The 26,895-nt window shown below is 41.8% G+C and overlaps 1 protein-coding gene across 7 annotated transcripts in view; it reads left to right on the plus strand.

The window, feature by feature from the left end:
- The first annotated feature begins 13,961 nt into the window (after window positions 1-13,961).
- Window positions 13,962-26,895, plus strand: part of atp11c (ATPase phospholipid transporting 11C (ATP11C blood group)) — a 44,828-nt gene continuing 31,894 nt past the window's right edge. For all 7 annotated transcript variants that reach the window (XM_075481661.1, XM_075481665.1, XM_075481666.1 and 4 more), the window contains exon 1: window positions 13,962-14,497. In XM_075481661.1, the coding sequence (XP_075337776.1) occupies window positions 14,471-14,497 (27 nt within the window). In that variant the 5' untranslated portion in view covers window positions 13,962-14,470. The remainder of the gene's footprint in view (window positions 14,498-26,895) is intronic.

The raw sequence follows: 26,895 nt of genomic DNA on the forward strand, positions 1-26,895 counted from the left end.
AATGCATAAATGCGTTCTTTAATTCTCTTTATCTTTTGTTTCCAATTAATTCTTTGTAATGCATAAAAAGGTTAATGTATCAGATGAATATATTTCTTTTCTCTATTGCTATTGATGCTGATGATGTTCTTCTGCCCCTCAAACAATGGCCAAAACAATGTTTGAAGAGCGCCTTGAGACCAGCTTGGACTAAGGCTTTAGGTTTTATTCTGTTCATGTTGTCAATGTGTAGAGGGATAATTGAGGCGATCTTTGACTATGGGATCTGTTTATACAGGGCATAATTCCCTCTGTATTCAGGCATTATCATGGTGTCAGAACAAGCACAATGGCACAATAAGGTCAATATAATGAAACTCCAAAACAATATGGTGTCGCTTGTATAATAAAATGCGAGAGACTCTTGATTTGTTTTGTCTTGCAACACTGCTTGGGGTTACATTGAATATATCACATGATTCTGATAATTATTTACACAAATAAAAATGCTTTTCTGTGGGAACTAATTTGATTAAAAGTTGAGTTTGTAACTGGCAGTTCCATGCCTTAAAACTCTTGACAGTATGTACCTGACATTTAATTTAAACGTTGGACAAGAATGCTTTTGTTATACATTGACCGCTTTTTTTGTGTAAACACGTTACTTTCCTCTGAACGTGGTGATTCTACACTTTATCCCTTTCAGCATTTTTCACATCTGTTGTTGTAGTTTTAGTGGTTGCCATTGTATTACAATTAGAACTGTTATCTTATCCGTACTAAACACCGCGTAGGACATATTATTTATACCACCTTGAATTTATTTCTATTTTTTTCTCACTTTTCTGTTACAGCCAAAAGCATCTGGGGCCCGAATGACATCAGTGATCCTTTTTTTTTTCACATTAGCAATATGACAAATACCCCCTTTTATAACAGCCCCATATCATTCTGCTTGACTTTCCCCCGGGTCTGAATTCAGTTATTGATTGCCTGTTCAGTTTCACTTGGAAAAGGTTGATAAAAGGAGGTTTTCACTTTCTCAATTCGATGTGACAGCTCTCTAACAAGAATAATGGAAAGCGCCCATTCACAGGCAAATCAAGCTAATCCAGCGTGCCCCTCCACTCTCAATGGAGAAGTCACAGTCCTTCCTGGCCCATTCCATCACAAGCCTCTCTCTTCAGAAACCTCCAGAGTTAGCCCAACTCCTCCAAAGGACAACATTGCTCTTTGTATGCCCCTCTCACTCACCATCAAATGGATAAATAGGTCGATAAATGTATACAAAGTCAGAGGGGGAAACAAAAGTGAAGCACATAATTGGATTGTTTTATGTGTAATCTCATTTCACTGATTCCCACTCCATTCTGTTTGTTGTTAAGAAGAGATGGATAGGTATTATTGGACAAGACAGTTTGAAAAGCATTTTGTAGCCAAATCATAAATAAGGCACTTGTGATGCTTATACTCAGTCATATTTCAACCAGTCACTGAGCGCAAAATTTGATATTATTACTTATGAAGTGTCTTGAGTTACAGCCTGCTGCTGTCCTTCATAATCCCTTTTTGGGCTGAAACAAGAAGACAACAATGTTCACGCTTGCCTTTCGGTCACAAAGAATGAGTGAGAATGCAGATTTGGCAGTATGTAATCTATCTATCTTGGATGCAGAACGTACCTGCTTGGGGGCATATTTGCATGCTTGCATGGTTGGTGAAAATTCGGAAAACATTCACTGCTTCACACAGACTTAGAGTTGCGTAATAGCTCAGTTATAGCGTTTGTAAATAGATGCATCTGATTAAAGTTTTAAACTAATTCATTGTAACTGATGCTGCACTTATATTTACTCTTTTAAAGAAAGCCTTTGTTTTGGGTCAAGAGATTACAGAAGTCTCATTCAAGTTTGTCTGAAGAACGACTTTGTATGATTTTGGTTCGACCATTAAAGTGCCACAGGTTCACTCCCATTCTGCTTTTAACAGACTGAAAAGAGATTAACATGATTTTGCTTTATCCACCACATACAAGCCTCCAAACCATAAAACACAACCCAAAGGCATCCCCGTCCGGCGCTGAATGTGCACTTGTTACTGCTCTCAATTCGGCTTTCAGCCCCCTCTAAAGAGACAAGGCCCAATCACAATATTGTCAAGGCTCTGTTGGTTTTCTGGTTCAAATCCTTGTTCACGCTGTTTGCTGAGTACTCATCTGCTGTGACAGCCTTCAGACAAACAGTTAGCCCTGAAAGAGGTCTCCCACAACCAGATCTTTCCTGCTGGGCAGCGGCTGAAACGCTCCTTTCTCTCTCCATCAAGTGGAACCCAGGCTATTGAGTTGGCCCCTGGGATCCTTCCATTGAGGTGGGCTATGGGCCAGTGCTTCGCCCCTCCTTGCCCCAGGCCACCCTCATTCTCCCAGGACACCTGTAGCCTTAAACCCCATCGTGGGAACCTCCTCGCTGCCTCTGCCACCTGAGCTGCTTGCTGTGCCAGCTGGGCACGTCTGACATCACCGATAGGAGTCAAAAGGAACCAACGATAGTCACAATGTGCCTGCTCGACTGAGCTCGTTGGCCAACTGTTGTACTTACAGAAGTCAGAGAGATTGAGAGATCTCCGCAGCAGTTATGAATCAAACTTGTGTCACTTTGTGCTATATAGTAACCAAATGAGATTTGCATTTCTGAAAAATAGCCCCACGAATACAGCATTTCCAGCCTCAGATTGCAGCTCTCACACACAAGCTCCCTTATGCACCCTACCCCTCTAAAATCTCCATGGCACACTGCAAAAAATGGCATCAATTAATCAACATTCATGAACCGTTTACTTGAGCTCTCCTTTGTGTGCTGCAGGGCCTAATCCAGACAGAGACCAGGCTGTTGTGCAGCAGTGCAGACTGCGTCACTCCACCCTTTGTGGGAGAAACCCATCAACTGGTGTTTCAGGGAAATGTCTCCCCCCATTGAGAGTCTAACCTTCCCCCTCTCTCACCCTCTTCCTCTTGTGCCCCCCCCCCCTCAGTACTCAGGGCAGGAAGCTCTATCTCTTAGAGGAGGCCATCCATCTATCTTGCCTCTTCCAATCCAATTCACAGCCGCTCAACATGTATGAAGACATCTGTCCATATTTGATCAGATATTCCATTTTGCTGCAAATGATCTCACCCTCCATCCCCACCCATGAAGAAGGCAGCTATTTAACCGTGCTGATACTTTCCTGCATAATAACCTGCCAATTCTTTGCCTTGCAGAAGAAGCAAGTTTAATTGGGCCGTGCATTTAGAGCTCTTCTACAATTACACAATTAAAGCGGAGATGCATTTCTGCACATTGCGATGTTTGCCCCAATTTACTGCACTTTTCATACAGTTTAACTAGGGTTTTCTTTTCAGCGAATGCTAATTTGGCTCATTTGGCTTCAAATGAACCGTAATTGCTCATATTGAAATCCACACCTTTCTCCAAGAGGTTCCTGCCAGTTAGTTCTCATTAAACCTAAGGAGAACAAAAATTCACAATCTCATTTCAGCACACATGCCATCTGTATCATCTCGTGTTAAAAGCAAGGAAATTGGAGACAAAATGGATGCTGAGTGCAGGGATGGAAAACTTAAGAATCAGTTTGTTCAAGTTAGTCAGTGGAGAGTAACCTTTTCCCCCAACGGTGATGCCTGTTTCCCAGATTTCTCACAAGTAGCTTGAATTAAACATGTTGCAGGAATGTTTTAGTGACAAAGACTAATGGAATTTACTGTCTGAAATTAAAGCTTTTTTCATTGTTTTCAAATACAGAGTGTGTTTGCTGTGTGATAGATGAAAAAAGCATTCAATTAAGTGCAGTCTAATTAGTTGAAACGGCATGTGCGGCTGGCCTCTCTACATTCAAGAAACAGAATGGTGTGTCAGCCCTGACATGTGATCACCATCGAGCAGTTTTCCTCTCCATCCTCTTCTTTTATATCACTGTCTTAAAAGTTGCAAAAGGCCCTCTCCTTCTTAAGTGGCAGCCTGAGTCCACTCCAAACAATGCCTTACAAGATACTGTTTAAATTCATATCCGCTCTTCCTTTCTTACTGAGGGACAACACAACAAACCACTGACCCAGTGATACACAATTAGAAGTGATGCGGCAGTTAAGGCTACAAGCAACTTTGTTTAACAGTCTGTCTTTGACCCTCCACCACTGAATAAATATAATGCCCCCAATGAGAATAAGACACTGAGGTGGAGTGAAAAGGGAGTTGGGGAAGATTTTAAGCCACAGATAAGTAGTTAAAGACCTTTATAGAGTATAACACCATTATCCCTGCTGAATAAAAATAGGATTTAGTGTTTTTTCCACTTAATTTAAATCAAAAGAGTCCCCACCTTACATATTGCACTGGTAATGTAATGGAGAGAGACCCACAAAAAAGGCTTTGTGGCTCTGACACCTCCTATAGTGGGACTGTGTTGTCCTGTGAGCAAAAAGGAGAGAAAGGTTTTTCTTCCCTGCTTTGCTATCTGCTAACACATTCTAATTGATGCCACTGCATTCCTCCACTGGATGCATTCAGTGAATAACGAGCCTTGGACTGAATACCCATGAATTGGTCCCCACCAAGCAAAGCAGTAAAGCCTTTGGCCCCCCATCTCTTAGCCTGCCCACAACGCCACCATCGCAACCACAACCGAGCACCACCTCCCCTCCGAACCTTCTCCAAAGCTCTGCTCGAGCTTTACCGCCCATTAAAGCGCAACCATTGTGCAGAGATGCAGTCCACAAAAGCTGTCAATCTCTCCGGGTCCTCCAAAGCTTGGACTCACACAGACTGGAGTGACAGAACCCCCCCACCTCCCCACACTCCCCTTTTCTTCACCCCCAACCCACCCTTGGTCCCCCTAAAATCCTCTCCCTGAAAACTTCTCAGCTAACTATCCCCCCTCTCTCTCTCTCCCTCTCCGGCTCTCTCTAGCCTCAGTGCACAAAGCATCAATCTGTCTTCAGCCCCAGCACCCTTGGCCCTTTGTCCCATCTGCAGGTGCCTCTGAAAGCACCCACGGTCGCCCCAGCCTCTGCGCACGCCACGCCTAGTCCAGGGACAGGAACTGCTGACAAAGACCCAGTGTGGGAATGAGGGATGAGTGGAGGGAGGGAAGGGGGGGGGGGGGGGTGCTCTAAGACAGATGGCTGGGGAAGTCTCCCGACTCCTCCGCAGGGGCTGTCAGTTTAAATTCAGTTCTACGAATCAGACAACCAGGGGCAGAACCACTAGAGGAATGCCCACTAAATGCAGCAGCTACACTGTACGCTCCATCCAGGACCAGAAAAACAGAGCCAGCAGCACTCTCTGAAGATCAGCTGTATCAAATAATATGTGCACTGAAAAAGGAGACAATGGTCAGTTCAGTGCCCGTATTGTCATTTCAGAGCTTTACAATTAAATTGAGTATCTTGTAGTAAATGTCATAGAAACTTCACAACAAGCAGACACGTAAAAAGATAAGAACCATATCCCGATGGCACACACACTAATATCCCAAACTTTGGTTATTCTGCTTAGCTGTAATACCATATGATTGTTTCCAAATTAAATTATTTATTAGCTCTTTGGTAAAAACTTTTCAGGAATTTGGAAGTGCAAGTTTTTAGGGAGCAGAGGGCAACTGAGACGAGTCTGTTGATGCTTGTGGCTTGGCACTTTCCTGTCTGCTGCTGCACACCTCACGAACCCCACCAGCTCGCTCTGAGCGACAGAAAAGCGGCTTCTGGGACAGGTTGGTTATTTTTAGTGTCCTGGAGAAATACTTCCGTGCCCTAGGCAGATCAGTGGTCTTTAGAGTCCACGTGTGAGTAAGTTTGTCAAAGAATTTAAATGAAGACACTCCACCCACTGTGTCTCCTCAGATGCATAAGGAAGTAGGTTTCTTGCTCCGACTCCTGAAGCCGATTCTCATCTCCTTTGTTTTTGAGATGTAGAGTCCCAGGTTGTTGGGGGAAGACCATTCTGTCAGTCTGCAGAGCTCACTGCAGGTAGACTCGTCACTATTGTTAAGTTATCTGTGAAAGCACAGTAGATTCACACACAAATATTACAAAAGTGTTTGTCCTGTGGCTTCATGTGCAGTTATATGTATGAAGGGAAAGATAAAGAAAATGTTGCCCTTACAAGCTACATGTTATCCCCAATCAGATGTAGACTGTGTGAAATACTAGTATTTACTTTCACTTTTTAAAAAAGGGGAATTCTTTTGGAATTGAATAAACTGTGCGGCAAAATATTTACCATGATTTTGTCATCATTTCTAAACATTCAGTAATTGATTTCTTTGGCACTTTACAGACTCTTTGATGTGTGGATATTTTAAACGAATCCCCTTTTCGGTTATTGTCCTTTGCACAGCAAATACATTTACATACATACATACTTCTCTAAACACAAAACAGTCAGATTTCTTTCCGCAGTAGACTTTAACTTTAAATTAAATGTGACTTGAAATAAACTGTAAGCAGCTCTGCTCCTTTACGTTTTTTGCCTTGGTGCAACAAGTGTGTGACAGCTCAATAATGTTCCTGGGCTGCCACCATGTGGACACACAACGAATTACAGTCACCAGTCAACAGTTTTCACCATTCAATGTGCATTACAGTTTTTCTCTATTGGTTTGGCTCATTTCTTGAAACAGAAATTACATTATCAAAATAACATGGACAAATCTCCAAACCACCTCGCAATTGTTCACAACAGAATGGCATTTCTCATTGCTTTCATCAAATTGCAATTGTCTTAATACATGTGTCAATTGTTTCAGTGCATCTCTGCAAAAGATTAAGTACAAGTAGCCTACAGTTTGCACAGTTTGCCTACATTTAGCACATTTTCCAAGTGAATAGATTTTGGTGATCTGAACTGATTAGTTGATTCTTGGTCTAATGGTTCTTCTATCCAAAATATGTCAGCATGATTTCATTGTATAAGTCATCACATGCACAATAATCTGTTCAATTGTCAAAATGGGCCAAGAACATGATACCATCAATACCATATACAATCTAATGTTACAGTTTTTCTCGATTGCTTTGACACATTTTGCACATCATGGGTCAACTTTATCTAATGCTCACACCTTCTTTGCACAGCAAGAGTCCTCTCTGGTGAATCAGTTAACTATTTCTCATTGCTTTCACACAATTTTCTTTGACTTTTAATACACTTTTCAAAACAGTTAACACACTTCTCACAAAGAGACACGAAACATAACTGATTTACCATGGCAACACATTGCAGACACTTAGTAGCAGCCAATTGGAACTGCTCTCTCAATTCTAAAAATTATCAGCACCTGTGTGAACTCTCTTTGCAAAACAAAGCAAGTAGTTCTCAACCTATCAAAGAGGTCCATAGCTTGAAGTTGACACCAAGCATGGATCGAGGAGGACGTGGACGAGGACAAGGAAGAGGAAGAGGTCGTGGGACAGCTAGACAGGCCCCTGCCAGGGGAGGTGGCCCTGGTGTTAGGAGTTCCAATGAAATTAGGGCAACAATCATTGACCATGTTGTAAATCATGGTCTCTCCATGAGAGAGGCCGGACTAAGGGTGCAGCCAAACCTGAGCAGGCATACGGTAGCATCAATAGTTCGTACTTTCCGCAATGAAAATAGGTAAGTCACTTTGCTGGTCAATTTACGTACTGTACTGTGTTTCACTGTATTTGCACTCTTGGCAACAGCCATTTCTGTACTATTGTAAAGTGTTGCCATACAGTAATACAATGCATTACTGTAGTTTTACTAGAGTCATTTCCAATAGAGTACTGTAACTGACTTTCAAAATATACAGTAGAATTCTGATTACTGTACATTTACAGTATTTACAGTCATTGGCACTATTTTCACAGAATCAACACACTGGCCCACACTGGTGGCAGGGGAAGAATTTTCTCTGCTGAACAGGAGGCTGCCATTGTGAACATGGTAGTTGCTAACAATGCCATCAGATTGCGTGAGATAAAGGCAGCGGTCTTAGCTGACCAGGTGACTTTTATGAACATAAACAGTGTCAGTCTGGCAACAATAGACCGCATCCTGAAACGCAATCTGGTGGCAACCAAGCAGCTATATAAGGTGCCATTTCAAAGAAACAGCGACCGCGTCAAGGCAGCACGTGCACAGTATGTACAGGTATGGATCTGTCACTGCATTTGGATTTGTCTTGCTGCATACTGTAAAATTCAATTACAGTAGAAAACAGCATCTTCTGTATATGTTACTGTATGATTTACTCTGAATTTCTTTTTGAATGTAGAGAGTAATGGATCTGGAAGCAGACGAAAGGCAGTATGTCTTCATCTACGTCGATGAGGCTGGATTCAACCTCTCCAAAGTTAGGAGACGTGGCCGAAACATCATTGGTCAGAGGGCCACAGTAACCGTGCCTGGACAGAGGGGAGCAAACATCACCATGTGCGCTGCTATTTCCACAAATGGAGTCCTTTGCCATATCCCATCTATAGGCCCATTCAACAGTGATCGCCTAATCACATTCCTCAATGCATTGCATGAGCGGCTGGTACTGCCACAGGAGAGAGGCCTGTTCAGGGCAAACATGTCCCATTTTGTCATAATTTGGGACAATGTGGCCTTCCATCATTCAAGGTTAGTGAATGACTGGTTCACGGCTCACCCACGCCTGATGATATTGTTTCTCCCTGCATACTCTCCCATACTAAATCCAATCGAGGAGTTTTTCTCCTGCTGGCGTTGGAAAGTATATGACCATAGGCCTCATGACCAGATGTCATTGCTCGATGCAATGAATGCTGCATGCTTGACAATCCGCGCAGAAGACTGCCAGGGGTGGATTCGCCATTCAAGACGTTTTTTCCCTCAATGTATTGCAATGGATGACATACTCTGTGACGTGGATGAGAACATGTGGCCTGATCGTCAGGCCCGTGTCGACAATGCGTAATTTTCCTGTATTTTTATTTTTTTCATATTTACAGGGTTTCATTTCATTGTGTTTCATTTACAGTACTTTCTTTTTTGAGAATTGACCTTTGTTGTACTGCATATTGAACCCTGTCATTTTGATTGCTTACAGTATGTGCATGTGACAAGTACTGCAAAAAATAGAATCTTGTCAGAATCTTGCCATTTTGTACACAGTAGAACAAATGTAAATCAATGGTGTTGACAGGTACTTCAGCAATACAAAAACAGATCTACAATATTTTACTGTATACACATTTTCTGATTTTACTGTAAATACTCTGTGACAGTATATTTCTAAGTTATATAACTAAGTTAGAGTGCTCAATACAAAACCCAAATTGTAGTATGTTGTCAGTTGTAAAATAGTCAATACTATGAGGGTGTTGAACAAAAGTTGATATTGATAGCTGTAGTTTCAATTTTGTTATCCATTATTAAATAAATGAGAAAACATACATGTTCAATTGAGCACAAATTGTAGGTTTTGATGGAAAAGTTTGGTTTTGATGGATGTGTGACAAGTTTTGAGAAAGTGGTGTCATTCTGCCAACATCATAAAGTGTTTTGGTTATTTCAGCTTCTGTTAAGGGCTTTGTGTGAGCTGTTTTGAAAAAGTAAACTGTGAATGGAAAAATGGGCCAAAACGATCGGGAAAAACTGTATTCCCCTTTCCTTAATCCTATTGAGGAGTTTTCCTCTGCTTGGAGGTGGAGAGTGTATGAGCATCATGCTCAAGACCAAAGATCCCTGCTCCATGCAATGGACGCTGCATGTTTAGACATTACAGGAGATCAGTGTAGGGGATGGTGGCGGCATGCACGGTGTTTCTTCCCGCGTTGCATTGCAAGGGAAAATATACGTTGCGATGTTGATGAGAATCTGTGGCCAGACATACAGCAACGTCTGGACGGCCAGGAGGGTGAAGACAGTGGTCATGAGGGAGGGGCGGGGGAGGGTGAGGGTGAGCGAGAGGGGGACGACAGCGACCAGTAAAGTGTTGCTATAGTGTTTTCTGTAAACTGCAGATTTATTTACAGTACTGTAGGCCACATCATTTTGCTTGTTTTTTGTTTGTGTTTATATTACAGTATATGTGTGCTATGTATATTTTTCTTTTCCTTCTACAATACCATACTGTATGGAAGTTACGTACTTCACAGTATTTGTGTGAATAAAAATGGTTGGTATGAGTGTATTGTGTGTGCTTTGAGGCTACTCTTACTGTGAAACTTTTTTCCTTCAGTTTTATACACTATTGTATTCTGTTAGGTAGTCCTATGCCATAGTGACAAAACATCTAAACATTTTGACTTGTTGTGCTCACACAATGCCAAAAGGACAATGCATTTTGGGGGCACTGACTATTTGAATGAGAAAGAAACTTCATTTTGACACATGGGTGAACTGTTTAGGGGGAGATATGAGCGTTTGCTGGTGAACCGTGGTGTTTTGCTGAACCATTCAGTTTAGTTTTGCAAAAAGTACTAAAGAGTGTTGAAAACATCCGGTCTGTTTCAAGAAATGAGCCTAGGCAATTAAGAAAGATCTTTGCAATTTGGGTGGCACTGACTCTTTACATGGGAAAGAAATCAGGTCTGAAGCACGGGTGAACAGTTTTGGGAGAGATATGTGCTTTTGCAGGTTAGCTATGGTGTTGTGCTGAACTATAAGAGTGTTATGCCAAATGATCTTAGAGTTTTGAGAATATAATTTCTGTTTCAAGAAATGAGCCAAACCAATAGAGAAAAACTGTAAAGTAAAGAATGACATATCTGACCAGCCAACAGAGGAATAACACTTACCATGCTCTATGTAAATGGATATACATATATATCTTTAAGCATGTTGATACTTAAAAATCTAACATTTAACATAGTTTCAGAATTGGGGACTCATAATTTAGTATAACAGTGTAGATAATTATAACGTAGCAACTTTTAAATCTTAGTTTTATCTTTTGAGTAACAGGCTCAGAGGCATGAGAGCAGTCAGAAAGATTCAACTCTTGGGACACCCTACTCTGTGACATAGGCCTTAAACAAGGTCATTTATTGGATGTATGCTAAATTAAAATGGGCCTTTTCTAAATGTCCTCAAATTTCCCAAATAATGTTTGAGCATATTTATCACACAGATAAGTAATTTCAGATCATCACAAACAGTGGTTCTGTGTCTGAACTATTCAAGATGTCATTGTGACACTGTGCCTTGGATCCCATCCTCCTCACTCAGGACAGATGGGGGCGTTTTTCTGGATGGATTCTGTCGTAAGCTCTAAGTCAGCCAGATATTGACTCATACATATGAAAATCCATCAGAGCTTACATCACTCTCTTCAGACTTTAAAAAAATGCACCATAGTTCTATTGTGTGTTTTGCTGTGTGTCGAGAATTTGGAAATGGTTCTTGCTCTGGCCTGTCGTCAGCTTGTGGGTAACGACTGCACAGCAACGGCCAAAATAAGATGAGACAATTTTAGGCATCGCTTTTTAAGCCATCAAAGGAACTAAATTTGTTAAAATGGAAGTTTAACACACTGCATATCAGAATTGTCTATTTGCAGTAAATATAAACTCGTTCTGGACAGTCCTACATGAGGTTTTTCTTTTTCTTGTAAGCTTGGCTCTACCAATGAATGGCTTTATAATGCTAAAATAAATAATTTACTTGGGACCTGTATCAGTATCATGCACGTTTAAGTTTAGGCCTGTATGTAAAAGTCATGTTAAAATAAGTCATTTAAAAAAACTCTAGAAGTGGCTAAAGTGTTAATGGAGATGATATTAGTTTTTCAAACATGCAGTTTGCTCAAGGTGAAAAACCTCTGTTTTAACCTCTCTGACCAGGATCAAGGAACAGAGACAGTTATTTTTAGGAATCAACATGTAGTCAACTTTGGATGATAGCATGGTGGATTGGTTATTGCTTCCTCTAGATTTCCATGTGCTTGATTGGGATTTCTTTAGATGTCCATAGGAGGGCCTAAACCTGTTGATTATCATTACCTGATTAACATACTCCCAGAGTTGGCCCTGTGACAAACTGGCTGCTTGTTCAGGATGTATCCTCACCCAATAGCAGATGGGATAGCCTCAAAACCTCCAGGACCCTATACAGGATAAAGCAGGTATGACTAGGAAATGTTTGCACTACTTAATGTGGCCACTAGGTGGAGATAGAGTCCCACTTTAAGTTCTGTGTGACAAATAATTGTTATGCAATCATCATTTTTGCCTTTTGTTGGCCTATTACTGTTTTTGATGGCCTTGAAATATATTGGAAATATGCCAATTCCTTGACAAAAAATAAATGACAGAACTACGGACCAACGGAACTCGTGACAAATCTGCAGGCCGAAGATGCTGAAATGATGAAGAGATTAGAATAAACTATACCAAGATCCATATACAGTATATGCTTAGAAAGGAAGGTTAACCTTTATAATGTGTGATCTTATGTGATCTGGACACTAACACCACCAAACCACATATTCGAAACAGGGGGATGCTTTGAAATAAAATGGATTAGGTAGTTTTAAGCTCAAAAAGTTAGTAATTGCTATATAAGACGTAATGAGCCATTCTGATTATGTGTATATGTCTAAATGAACAGAATCTTATAATCAAAACTTGAGGAAATTGGAGGATAAGTCAGGGACTCTGAGATTGCAAAGTTTTGAGCTCTTGTTAAGTAAGTTGCCCCCTATTTTCTACTTAACTTCACAGACTATGTGGTTCACAACTCCAATTCACTCTCACTCACACTCTCTCACACACACACACGCACATTTATACCTCATAGTGGGTTGATGTCCTTGACATCATAAATTCCATTTGTCCTCTTTTGCACTCGTTTCCTGTTTCAACACAACCTAATTTCAAGTCAGAGAGCAAAAATGCAAACCTGGAGCCACATGCAAATAACTGCTAAGGTCACTGATGCTATGCCACAGAAAAAAAAAAATTTAAATAGGCATGGAAAGAGCAAGAGAATCCGATTTCCAATTAGGCCACCAAACCCTCGGCATGTAAAGCTTTTGAGATTAGAAGTTCAGTCAAAATCCTTTTACGCAACTTTTTTTGTAAGATTAACTAAAATCTCATTTGCGTAATTGATGGTTCGAAAAAACAACATTAGCATTCAGCAGAAACAGTTTGAATGTCATATCTGTTCCCATTTTTTACAGATATTAGTCTTGAAGTTCACTTCTTTCACAGGATTCCAGCTTATTCTCCATTGCAGAATGTGTCAAAGCACACATAAGTTGCAGTTGTGGACACTGGGAGGCCAGACGCTAATACTGATGTATCCTTATATAAAGCAAATGAATACAAGTTAGTTCTCTCTCTACTTGTCTCCAAAACTTGACATGATATTCTTACTGTTAACATAGAGCCAGAGACAAGAAGTGAGACTCCGAGACTCTTGACTTTTAATCGGCACATTAACAGATCCACCACCTTCATCAGTGGATTTTCTCAAATTGACACAACCGCTCACGATCTTACAGTCATACATGATTTCTCTGCACCTTTTTGCACCGCTAGCCCTTATTGTTTTATTGCCATTTGCTGTTTCTAAATGTTTTTAGATATATTTGGCATGTGAGCAGGAGAAACTTAAAAAAAAAAAAAAAACATGACATGGAGAAATATGATTTCTGAGGTAACGAAGTACACTTAAAGAAAGACCAATCGATTAGAAATGATCACTGATGTGATGGAATAAGTGGTGTACAATTCCCTACTATTGTGTTTTATTTATGACACACACTGTTTTACATCAGCAGACATTTGTGTACTATCAATATAAAACGTATCATCCCCCAAAGCCCCGAATGAAACGTCTCTCTTGGAAAGAAATGTCAGGTTTGTTGAGCTGAAGTGCAGTCACACCTAGCAAACTGCTCCAATCTGAACCACAGGGGAGGCGAAGTTCTGACTACATTACCCACAAAGCAGTGCGGTCAGCAGTCATCGCACCTCCACCGGGTGGAGCCTGTGAACGTTTGTGCGTTGCTGCTTGTAGGAGTGAAAATTGTTTGACAGGAAGGTGAGGTGACCTGTACATGGCGACTGCTGCGAGAAGTTAGTTTTTACCGTGTCGGCGGGCAGTTTTCGGGTCAACGGGGAGGCAGACCTGAGAGGGACAAATGATTTGTAGGAGTCTAAGCAACAGGGCACAGAGCGAAATGTCAGGGACGATTTCAGCCTTGAGCAACGGAAAGCGCGACTAGTACACCGCAACGCGGAAAATATTCAGGGGGAAGAGAATGCGAATGGTGCGAAGATACCGAAATCAAGCGAAATGGAAACGATGTAGCGTCGCTGCGGCATTTCATATAGCTAGAACTAACGTTAGAGTAGAGAATAGATAGCTAAGGAGCTAGCCCGTTAACTAACATACATGTAAAGTTATTACCCGGAGAGGCTGAAGCGGAGCCAGGAGGTGTCTGTGGAACCAGAAGAGTTCATCTGTACTGCAAAATCAAAGAAGATAACGGAAGGATGCTACGGAGAAGACTGAACCGTTTGGTATGTGTGCCCGGCATCAACGTCTCACACACACACGGACATACGCGCGCGCACACACACACCCAGTGTTAGCTTATGACTGGCATCCAGACGCTCCTGCTAGCAGTTTAACTGCTCTGCAAGAACTGAGCATTCAGTCGTGACTGAAAATCCGTGAGTGAAGCACCCATGTTCTAACAAACTTGTTACTTCACACCGCTGGTCAAAACGAAACAGCTGTTGCCTCACTTCATGAATGTCGTCAGTCAACCAGATTGTTGTTGGGCAAGTTCTTACGTGCCAAGTATTCACGACAGGCGGATGCTGCATATCCAGGTCCTTTGAGCTGGCGGGTTGTCACTGTCAAGTCGCTATTTCTGCCATCTAAACATGTGCTTAGGTTTCGTTTTAACAGTAGGGTGGGACATATTGAGCGGGGGAGTCCTCCCCCTGAAAAAAAAATTAATTCAGTTGGCCCAGCATCCTTACTCGCCAGTTCCTTCATTTCCCTGCATCAGTGTACTGTGTGTGGGAAATGTCTTTATGAAGCACAGCATCTGACAATGAGAAATTGTAAGTAGCCCCTCAAACACAAGGATGTTGTATGCGTACAGGTCAATATAATTCATTCGAGTTGTAACTCCTGAACTTGTGTGGATCAAATGCAGCCTCCTGTACATTCAAATGATTTCACTCGTTTTTTTTGTGTGTTTAGGGATTATTTCCAAGAATCTCAACCACGTTAAACTTTTTAGCCAATGAGCCAACTTGAATTGGGAGTAAATTTGGAGTAAATAAAGGCTAAAAGAGAGAGAGAAAAAAAAGGCTGAATCAGTAAGTAATGTTTCAGTTGGTTTTCAAAATAAAAGACCTCTGCACCTCTGAGAGACAGATGTACGGGTTCTAAATGTTGAGGGTGGCACATCTGCTGCCTCAGACCTCCACATAATCTCACAATGCTGTAAGTGCAGAGTGATAATAGCATTCCAAACAACCATCTTTGATTCAGCTCAATTACAAGTGCGCCTATCTAAGACGAACGCTAAAAATACTCACTCCAATGTAAGCTACAAAGACATGTGTCCCTGAGAAGCTTTTAAAGTTACCATGAGAACACTGCCATTGAAACAGTCAGCTTATTAATTGAACATTGAATCCACACAAAATGAGTCACTTTTTAAGCTGGGCAATCAGCAGAGATTCAGAATATGTCACATGGTGCAGGTTAAAAATTAGATGAGCTTCTTTTAAAATGGAATATTCAACCATTCGTCATGATGTAACAGGGATCATCAAGCCATCGCAGTACCATCCACCCGTGTAAAAGCAGCTGGATGAACAAAGTCCCCTTTCTATCAATATTTCCACATTGCTTGTCCACTGCTCGTGTTCCCCTCTGCTATAATTCAACTGATTATCTTGAGGTTCCTCACTTCTGATATTGGGTTGACATTTGGATAAAAAAAATTATGACATTAACGTCATGGATTTAGTTGCAAAGTCGAATGCCACAGAGTCACCGTGGGCTCGTTTTGCTTTAAGCCAAGGTGAGAAGAAAACTTTAAAAAGGCGCCGGTCAACAGCGGTAATACTCCTGATCTAAAACTGGATCAGCAGTGTGACTGTAGTTTAGTAAAGTCTTTAAAGAACAGAAATGTCATGTTTGTGACAGACAGCTGTCTCACTTGCCTCTGAAAACTTACGATGGGCTGTTTTACTTTGTCTCACCAGAACAAACGACTGATTCTCAAGTTGACAGTCTTATGAACAGAAATAATAGCTGTATATTTTTTCTGTATATCACGTTTTTTTTTTTTTTTAATCCTCTAAATTCATTTGTATACGAAAATGGTGTTCTGGCAACTAAAGTGCTTTGACATCACATTTCACGTTTGGTCAATTTAATGCTTACCCTTTTATAAAGTTCATCCACTGGTTTCATTGCCTTTCTCATATGTTAAACCTGCAAAGGCAGGTTTGTAAATGCTAAACCGTCTTTACTGCCTCTTTATCATCCTCTCATGCACCAGTTACCTGTTGTCACCAGTGGGCCGAATCCCCTACGCACTGTGTGAGCCGTATAGATATCGACAGTGAATAAGGAGCAGCAATATAATAATTATAGTGCCTGACTGTCCTCCTGGCCTCTCTCTAAGTGTTGCCAGGTCAGCTGATTTTCCTGCTTCTGGAGAGGATTGCTGCTGTAATTTCTCTTCACCGTGAGCTGTAAATAATATTTTGTGCAGAGCAGCCAACCACACTGTCACTGATGCACATAGTGCTGTTATCTCGGGCTCTCGCTCTCTGCCTCTTGATTCACACCACCCTCCCCTTGCCCACGGGAGGTACACGTGCATCACGAGGAGGGAGAAAGATGGGGAGGAAGGAGAGCGCGACAGCTCATAGCAGAAGGAACAGAGGAAAGCCTGATGTGTCTCACTTGACTCTCACACTGCGATGCTCTGTACCACAGAACCCTGTTTTTAGAAAATCATGAAACGTGGCTGTGGGAGCGGGTGGCGTCGAGCTTCTCTGTGAGGAGGGGAGGCTCCAGAGGTTGTAATGCTCTTGACAGGAATGCAAAATCCCACAGCTGCCTTTGATGTTCGTTCAAGCCCTTGGAGGCAGCAGTGTGATCTGTGAGAGGTGGAGCCTGGTGGAAATGTGATAATATTCATTGTGGGTGCCCCTGCCTTGAGTGCAAGGAGTGCAGCACAGGCACACACACAAACACTGCGGCTCAGGCAGTGCCCCGGCATCTTTTTTTCGCACCATGGTAACTACTAGATCACCCTCCTACTCGCAGCACAGTCAGATTGTACAGTAGGTTTCTGCTTTATATTTGGACTCCGTTAGAGTACCAAAGGAAAAAATAAATGTCCTGGAAATCTAAAAATAAAATGCTCCTGGTTAACCTCCACTCAGAAAAGAAGTTCACTCGTGGTCTTCACCCATAAAAGTATTCCAGTTTTGCTTTAGATTCTGTGCACAAAGGTAGGAAGTGGCCACATTGACACAAACAGAGTTGTTTGTTTTTGGAATCTTAAATGAAAGATGGCCATTCAAGTCATTTGATTTATTTTTTTATTTTTTCCCGAGATTGACTCGCCTGTCTCCATTTTTTTATTTATTTATTTTTTGAATATTCCGACCTGCTCGTTCCTTCGTGATGTTCTTTCTCAGAACAGGTAATTTACGGGTTTAATGTGCACACACAACTCAACACTATACACAACATCTGCTCCCAAACTGCAGCGGGTGACGGGATCTTTTTACCTCCATCGCTGGAAATTTTCTCTTTTTTTCACACACCCTTTTCCACATGTTTTCAGCACAAACCTCAAAATAAAGAGCAGTTTTGTCCATAATAACAGGAAAGAGGAAGAAAAACACCTGTTGGGTCTATTGGGTTGATAAATCATTAATTTTATCAAATACATGCATAACTTTCCTGCAAGTAACAGTAAGACCAACGGTGCAACTCAAATCTATATACCAACGCCACTATTCCATTGTAAAAGTTTACCTGATCTTATTACCTTTTATTTATTGCTTATATTTCCGATTCAAAAACTGTGTCCATTGTGTCTTAGAGAGGGCTGTGCTGTAAAAAACAGATGAAGCACAGTAAGGATACCTGGAATCCATCTATTCACCATTGAGGTCATATACGTTTGCATGGAGTAAGAAGAGAAACGCCCTGCTTTGAGTGGACTTTTTTTTTTTTTTTTTTTTTTGGACAGCTCAATTGTCGTGTCGCTGCCAGTTGTTTTCTTTTGTTTTGGCCACTACTCGCTGGCCACATTTGCCCAGCTGTGAGCACACACATGCCCATTCGCCCAGACTCGGGATGCTTTGAAGTAGAGGGGAGCAATCGTAGCCGCATGCATGGCAATGTGAAACTTAATAATCCCACTATTAAACTATGAAATGGTTATATGTCTCATAAAGTAGACAGCTGGGTTTGAATGAGTTGCCTGTTTAAGTGGTGGGTGTCATTTATGGTTGTAGCGTGCTGTTAGTGATGCTACTGAACTTTAGCAACCTTTTAAGCTTCCTCTGATGATACTGAAAATCTTTAGGGGATTAAAAGTTGCTAACTTTGGGTCTCGGTACTCTGTAAAAACTTCCACACACGTTATGCTACCGTGAGCTGGTGGCTGAAGAAAAAAAAAAAAAAAAAGATTTCTGAATAACAACCTATTCAGCCCGAATGTTTCTGTTTCTCTCTAGTCTTATTTCCCCTTTTTATGACAACTGTAGTCGATGTTAGTTGGTTAGAAATTTGATTTGATTTGTTCAAATTTGAGTCATCTTTACCAAAGAGGATGGTTTAAGTGGCTCATGCTTTCACAGATTACCAGAGAACTTGTGTGGTGTCCTCACAGTCTGTCTGATCCATGTGATTTATGGCTCCAAAACCCCCAAGATGGTGATGGCCAAATGACGAATTGGAGGCTTTAAAGTGGTCAACAAACCAAAAGCTGACATCATAATAGCTACATCCATCTTTTGTATCATGCCAAGGTGGTCCTCTGTTATTCAGCTGCCTCTTCAGCGAGCCTCATGTCCCACCGGTGGACTACAACTCACCGTCTTTGATCGCAGTTGCCACTGGTACTCCTCGCTCGGCTAGTTGGGAGGTTCGCTCCAACCGCGCCCTGCTGCAGGTAGATGCTTGGTTCACGGGCCGCTGCACCAAGTGCAATTAAGCTGCTGCGTGGGGCTAACAGTGGCTACCTTTGTGGCATGCAGTCCAAGGCGGTAGAGTTGGAATTTGCACACAGGGTGAGAAATACACAAACAGGCAGCTTAATGTTTAGCTCAGTTATTCACCAGTCAAAGCTTTGTTTGTAAATGTAAATATTTGCAGTAGAGCATGGGTATGGTATTATTTGGTGAATTCAGTAGGCATGAAGTAGAATAATCATCAGCTGCTCCTTCAGAGATTTCATGTTTTCAGTTTGGTTGGGATTCTGATTCATGAGCACAACCAGTGACATATGCTAAACTCGCTCTGTATTCTCTGTAGTCAGTTACTGTTGTTATTTTTTAATACGAGGCCTACCTGCCTCAGCTCCGTCTCTGCTTGACTGAGGCTCCAGGAGATGTTGTTGTGTGTGATGAGTGTTGAAAGCTTGCATATCATATGCATTTGCAAGCCCGAGGGCTTTGTAAACCTGAATCTCAGGTCAGGAATAAGTACCTGCAGGTGTACAGTGTAGACATGAAACCTTTTTTTTTTTTTTTAACCTTAAATGCACATTTAGGCGAATTTTGGCAGTTATATTTTGAAAGCATAAACATACTGGGTTAAATACACCAGCCACCACATTAAAACCTAGTAGGAGCTTTGTAGTAGCCCCCGTGGGATACATATCGAGGACATCTAGTAGCTGAAAACATACATTAATTCTCTGCGTTGTCACTTTTGGTTGAGCATTTAAGTTTTCAACTTAGGGTCAGAGAACATACAGGCAACATGTCGCTGTTTCATTCATCAGCCACATTTGTCCAGAGCAGATTGTATGGATTAAAGCTATGCTCTCAGTTGTGCCCCTCTTTTACGGCCGCGAACCTGCTGGCAAACAGAATTGCTTACTCCGATTTCTTTCTCTTCTTTCCTCTCTCCATCTGGCCTCTTGCACTCTGCCCAGTAATGGAAACACAGCCAAAGGGGCTCATCTGCAACACACAGCGGGATAATAAATATATTTAGTTGGGCCAGCGAGGCAGTGCGACGCAAGGCCAGAAGAAATATAGAGGGGGAGACCGGAAAGCCCCAGCGTTACTCAAACCTGAGAAACTAAAGTGGAATCAGGGGACAGACCTGTAGCCTCTTTGCACCTCTCAGTCACTTTCTCCTCCTAATGGACTGTTTTTCAGGCTTCCTGTAGTGTGTGACATAGGAGTAAGCGGTTCGGGTTGGATATAAAGGTACCATGGACGACTTTTCATTGCCATTTTCCACAGCCTCTCAGAAACCAAGATTGAATTCTCAGTTTGTACTTCTAAATAATTCAGGTAGCTTCATTTATTTTGAATTCTCCTCACATTGCTCTTCGCTATCCTTGCCCACATATCCTCACCAGGCTAGTGGCACTCAGAATGCATCCTCATCATCCATACATGCATAAAGGCTCATCCAAAGATTTTCTGTGCCATGCACTCGCTCTAGCATTCTAGCACTCAAGAGTGCATTCGCAGTGAGATGTGAAGAGAATACAGAGATGTGTGCGTTTGGGCTGTGTGCATTTTTCTTTTTCTTTTTTTTTTTTTGTCTACGTCTCCCCTCTCTGCGTCTGAGCATGAAGAGTCACCTGAAAACGATGGTGTAGCCACTGGCGCTGCGAAATAGGAACGGCATGTGAGGATTTAACAAGTAGCAGATGACATGCGAACACACACCGCCTCCACAGCGACCAACACCTAGGTTAAGCTGCAGCCTACAATGATCGTCTCCACGGCAAACTCCACGCCGGGCAGGCGGTGTAGCTCAGTCACAGGGAGAAAATGTAGTCTCTTTAATGCGGTCACAGTTCAGTGGGAGAAAATGCCTCTGAGAAAACCAAAATCAACCATGCCCTCTTAGCAGGGAAAGGGAAAAGCCACATTGATTTTTGTCATTAGTCTTGTTGGCCTCCGATGCAGTGTCCAAGGATAATTAATTGAATTGCAATTAGAGCTAGTGTAGCCTGATACGTTATTAAAGATAATGTCATCAGTAGGGCTGTAGCTGAGATGGAGATTTTCTCAGCGCGTCAGCACTGGGATGTACTGTAATTGCCTTTTTGTTGGTATTGCATGGCTCCCTGCCAGCCATAGCGGGGGAAAAAACAATTGTAGCATGCAGTTTAGTTAAGTTACAACCCATACTCTACATGGGAAAAATCAGCTGGATCAAGCACCTTCATCTAAGTAGCTGAATTTGTTGCACACAGGCATACTAATGGAGTACAGAGAGTCGGTGCAGTTGACTGGAAAATCATATTCCATTTAAGGCTACACTGCTTAAATTCTCTTTAATTATAGATAAAAGTGTGACTTGGGCTGCAGCTTGAAACATGCTCGTTGTGTGTGACCTTAAAACAAAAGTTCAGGAAAATAAGTCGCTTAAGCCACCGTACTAGTATCCAGGGTTTTCTGGTAGAAAAAACACGTGCCTGGGCACAAAGTTCACGCTGTAAAAGATGAAGTGACATGTTCTCTTGAAACCAAAGCCTCTGAGAATGAATATTTCAAGACTATAAACCGGTTAGAAAATAACTAGCTGAGAGACTTTAAAAGACTGTTTTGGTGTCTTTTATGTGGTCTTTTCTTTTTTTATATATCTCTTTAGAAGAACAGCGTGCTTCAGATGCAAGCTTGACCACAGACCTTCGTCAGCATTGTGCGACTTGCTTACACATTTCCTTTTTGTGACCCTTTACTGTGTACCGTATCACTTTTTTTTTTTTTTTTTTTTTTTTAAAACCCTCTTCTTTAGCGTCCAACAAGAGCAGATGTAGACGAACCGCTGTGCTCCCAGGTTTATCTCGCGTGTGCTTGGAACAGTTTGTTTTTCCACGTCGTACAGGCAGTGAATCGTGGAGTTTTGGGAAATCTCTGGGCCACCTGTTACCTGATAACAAAGTGTCTGCGGCCTTTGTTTTTTCTCACATTTCAAAAAGCTGCTGGTCCAGCCTGCGTTGCAAAAACAGTTGTCACAATGTCTCTGTGTGGCTTTTTAGGCGGCCAACTGATTGAGGAAGCAACTCCCAGCGTGAGGTCTAGATGAGTTCCCCTCCTCCCCATTGTCGAGGGACACAGTGTAATGTAGGCCAGTACCAGCCCTCGGTACAGTACACGTTGTGTCTTGTGCAGCTGCAGGGATGCTGCTAGAACAATGGGCCTTTGCTTGGCCACAACAGCTTCTTAGGATCAGCCCTCAGGTCAAGTTGGACTATTATTACTCTGTGAGGCTGTTCATCACTGTGCAAAGAGCGGACAGAGGAGAGAGTAGCCTTTTGACATGTGGTTTTTATACATAGACAAAGTGTTGGTGAATCGATAATGGAGGTAACTCCTGTTACAGTATCATTATGAAGTAACGCTTTTCATTGATTCGGTTGTCTGCTCTATAATACTGTTTTTAACGAATGCTTTTGTGTGTGTTCTTTGAAAGGTGCCGTTTACCTTGTCTGTTGCGTTGTGCCCACTGTTTTCCCGATGTCCAGTGATCCTCGGATTGCTTTATTATGATCGGCCAGCGTCCGTATGCGATTAAGGCGTTTACAATGTTGGAAGTTGTTGCATTGCGTTTATGAGCGAATCTTCAAGAGAATGCGTAAGACACTCTGGTTACATAGAGAAACCTGTAAGCCACATTAAGTGGCCGATTATGATGATCCGTAATTATGTTCTGAGAAGTAGGTACATGTATGTATGTGCAGAGAGAGAGAGAGCGAGCTGATGGGGTAGTGTACAGAATGTCATATTCTTATCACCATTTCCTAAGTGGTATTCTCTAGCTGAATAGAGCAGGTTGTTCTTGTGTTGTTAATGAAATGGAGTTATCAAAGACGCCTGAATATGTCAAAGTAACTTTGTGCTGACGTAAGTCAAAATTTAGCCTGTGTAAAATGTCTTATTACCAACTTTCGTGCTGCACACAAACGTAACATACGGTCGAAACCGTCAAGTTGGCCTCCCAGCACATCTTTAGTTTCCGCTTGTTTGTTCGGATTTGTGCTATTCTTTTCCTCAGAATATGGTTCAGCCTGTGTAAATTCTCTGTTTCTTTGGCAGCGAGTGCCTGGACGTGTAAACAAAGCTGCGTTACAATTAGTAAGACGGAGTGAGAATGCTGGAATAGGAAGGGTGAAGTTGGCTGACAAGAAAAGGAGAGAATGAAAGAGGCGAGTGTAAGATAAGAGGACTGCAGTGACTCAACACATTCATCTTTCGCTTTCATACGAAATGAATTAATTATTCACTCACACCATTCATCTTGGAATAATAGCATTTTGATTTTGATGATGGGCTGTTTTAACATTCTAATGAAAGAGTTTACTTTAAGTTCAGTATTTATTTATTATTTTCCGTTACTCCCAAAACACTATTTGATGTTTCCACCTAAAGTTCTAATCCGTGTCGTAGATCTGCTTGTGGGACACAGTACCCCGTCCGTATGGTGAGAGCAAAAACGACCTCCTTGTACTACATTTATTGGCTGATAAGGTTGACCTATGATGAATCCACTTAAATTGAAAGCCCTAATCATAAAACCTTATGGATTAGATTGGATGCAGTTGGACACACTACTCGCACACACCAATGCCTCCTCTCAGTCAGCTACCTTCGCCGCTTCAGTCGCTCGAGACATAATGTTAAACGGAGCTTCATCCGTATTTGCAAAGAGCGTTGCGTGAAATGGATCCTAAGGTCAAATGTGGAGCGAACGATTAATCTGTCTCTGTCCCTGTCCCCGTAGAGCAGTTTGTGAGAAGTACACGTGCAGGATATAAAGAAGGGTCCCCCGTGCTCTCTCCTCTGTGCACGGCTCCCTCGCACCTTAATTCGATGTCTGTAAGTAGATTTTCTGAGTGGATTTTTCTGAAGCTTAATGGCACGGCTCCTGCATTCTGTACGGGAGGCTTAGTGTTTTCGTCCCGTGTACACAAGGTTCTAAAACCACAAAAGCTGACTGATGAGAACAAGACTGAAACCCTACTGTACTCTTTCAGGCTAACTTTTTTTCATTTTGCTTCAGCACTTTTGTAGGAAAAAGTTACGGCATTGATTTTGTTTTGACCACGAAATCCATTCATGTCAGAGTAAATAATGCTCTTTGTGCCACTGTCACTCCCATTGTCACTAACTTTTTTTTTTTTTTTTTTTTTTTTTTCCGTCCCACGTGCCCTGGAGTCACCTTTAAACCTTGACTGGAGATACACGCCGACAGTAAGCTGTAGGAGTCGCACTTTGGTTAAACCTTGACGCGTAGCAACAACCAAAGAGGCAAACATTAGAAGATGCTTTGCTCTTCAGAGCCGTACCGAGAGCCAGAGCCACTTATGGCGTGCTCTCTGACAGATTGCGGGCCTTACATGGTAGCTGTGTATATATCTGGGGCTGTGTCAAAGCAAACTGTGTTTCTTGTGTTATTTCTCTGTGGGCCAGTTTTCTCTTTAGGGTTTCACTTAGGCACGTTTCTACTGCTGGAACTTTCTCCAGGGAGGAGGAACCTTTTGAGGAACTCAACTAGGTGAAGCTCTGGGAGGATTGTTTTGCTTCCAAAGACAGCTCAGTGGGTGAAGTGTTCTGAAGGTTTAGGGAATTGTAGGGTGGGACTTTTGTGATTTCCAAAGCTTTTTTTTTTTTTTTTCCCCAACTAGAACAACCAGCAATTTGTGACAAGTAATTAAAGCTAAGTGCTATAGAGCGTACAGCTTTTATCTATGGAAAATTACTGGGACGTTCGTGAGCTCATTATATTACTCTGCCGCAAAGAGGTCAGAATACAATCAATCCTTTTCAATGCGTGACTTCAAAATACGAATGAAAAGCCGTTGATAGACGGAGGAGATATCACCGTCGCTGGTAATGCTTGAGGATCAGTTGGTCATTAATTAGTCATAGAAAATACAAGTTTGATGAGAGCACTGTGGATCTAAAAGCATCTGCACTGATAAAATTGGGAAAAATATACATGACAGGGAATTTCAAATCCTACTTGACACATAAAGTTCTAAATGGCTTCGCTTCATGTTATATTAAAGATGGCACAATTCCCTGCAGCTCCACGGGAACCCTTTGATCCATTACAGCAGGCTTACTCCTGGTTCCCCCGAATTTCCAGGTTCCAAACTGGGAGTGTTCGGTTTTCTGGCTCATCATCTGTGTAACCAGCCGCCAGTCTGCGTGTGGAACATGGACAGCCTGCTCGAAATGTACCTTTTCGAGTGAACTGTTGTTGAAGTCTTTTAACTTATTACTTGTTTTGATATGCTAATTTTGAGGTCGTTTATGTTTTTAATGCTGTAAACTTTTATCCACGCGGCCATCTTTAGAGCCTTTTTTTCTATTTTGCTTGTATGCTCGTGTTCCTTTTCGGTAAAAGGCATTTTGAGTTGCATTTAGCTACGTAAATAAAGACTGATTGATTGTCTGCTATATTTTCTTTTTTAGAATGGTTATATCGTGCAAAACCTGCAACGTTTTTTACCGCCTCTATGTCAGACCAACTCACGCCTTTTTCTTTTTTAAACTGTAACAATGAAATTGTTTTTGATGGTTGAACAACAGCATATTAGATTGCAGTAAGAAGTGTATAGTCTTTTATTTTTGAGGAAGTTGCATTCTGATATGACACCGCAGTCTATTGCACTAGAAGTGACCAGAATGGTTCAATCTTTTTCAGATGGAGTGTCTGCTCTGTTTAAGGATGGATACAAAATGACCTTTTCAGAAAGTTGAACAAACAAGATGAACTGGAAAGTTGCGATGTAGAGGAAGGGCCTTAACACTTTCTGGTCACTCGGTGCTCTGCGAACTGAATGCGGACTGATAAAATGGGATGGTCACTGAACAGTGAGATGGTGTGACAGGACGCGGTGTCATCAGACCAGAGTCGTCGGGGAGAGTTTGGCAGCAGCTGAATGCAGCCTTGCATTCTCCCTGCTCTCTCGGTGGAGTACCTTTCTCTTCTGTGCCAGTCTATGCTCATTTCACGATGTGTGCATAATTTGATTTGGAGCATAATTTAATGTAAAGCTTCAGCCTGACTCAATTCTCTAATGCATCATTTCTTTCTTTTTTTTTTTTTTGACTGAGCATTTACATCTCAGTTCAGTTGAGTTCTGGATGTTTGCTTTATTGATCTTCGCTGATGCTGTTCGAACCTTTAGTTTAATATTTACATACTGACACTTGACTCTTCTTAGGCGACTCCTGTCATTGGCTTTTGTTTGACCTTTTGACGGCGATAAGGCAAATAAAATGCAACTGGTTCTGTTTTTCCTTGCATTAGCATTACTTATAGAGTGCTCAGCTCACTATTCTTGGGATAAGCATTGCGATCACGTCAGTGCTCTAAAATGAAGCGGGCCCTATCATCTGACCCTCATTATATTTTACAGTGAATTCACCACTAAATCAATGACTGTTCCGTCGTCCTTTTCTTATCTGTAGCACCCCTGGGCATGGGCTGCTTCTTTAGTTTTTTTTAAAGAACAATGTTCTCATTTTTTGGTGGGAGCTGTGTGTATAGGTGCCACTCATTAAAATCCTACCGGTGCCTCATGGCTTGCTCATGTAGGTTCTACGGTGATTGAGCCGCAGTGTTGAAACAAATGATTTTAAATGTACAAGGCTTGTAAAGTTGGAGTTTTTGCATTATCACTCATAAAAAGATGTGAGATACATCGGCAGTGGAGGAC

The sequence above is a fragment of the Odontesthes bonariensis genome, chromosome 13 (assembly GCF_027942865.1).
Source record: "Odontesthes bonariensis isolate fOdoBon6 chromosome 13, fOdoBon6.hap1, whole genome shotgun sequence".
Taxonomy (NCBI): Eukaryota; Metazoa; Chordata; class Actinopteri; order Atheriniformes; family Atherinopsidae; genus Odontesthes; species Odontesthes bonariensis.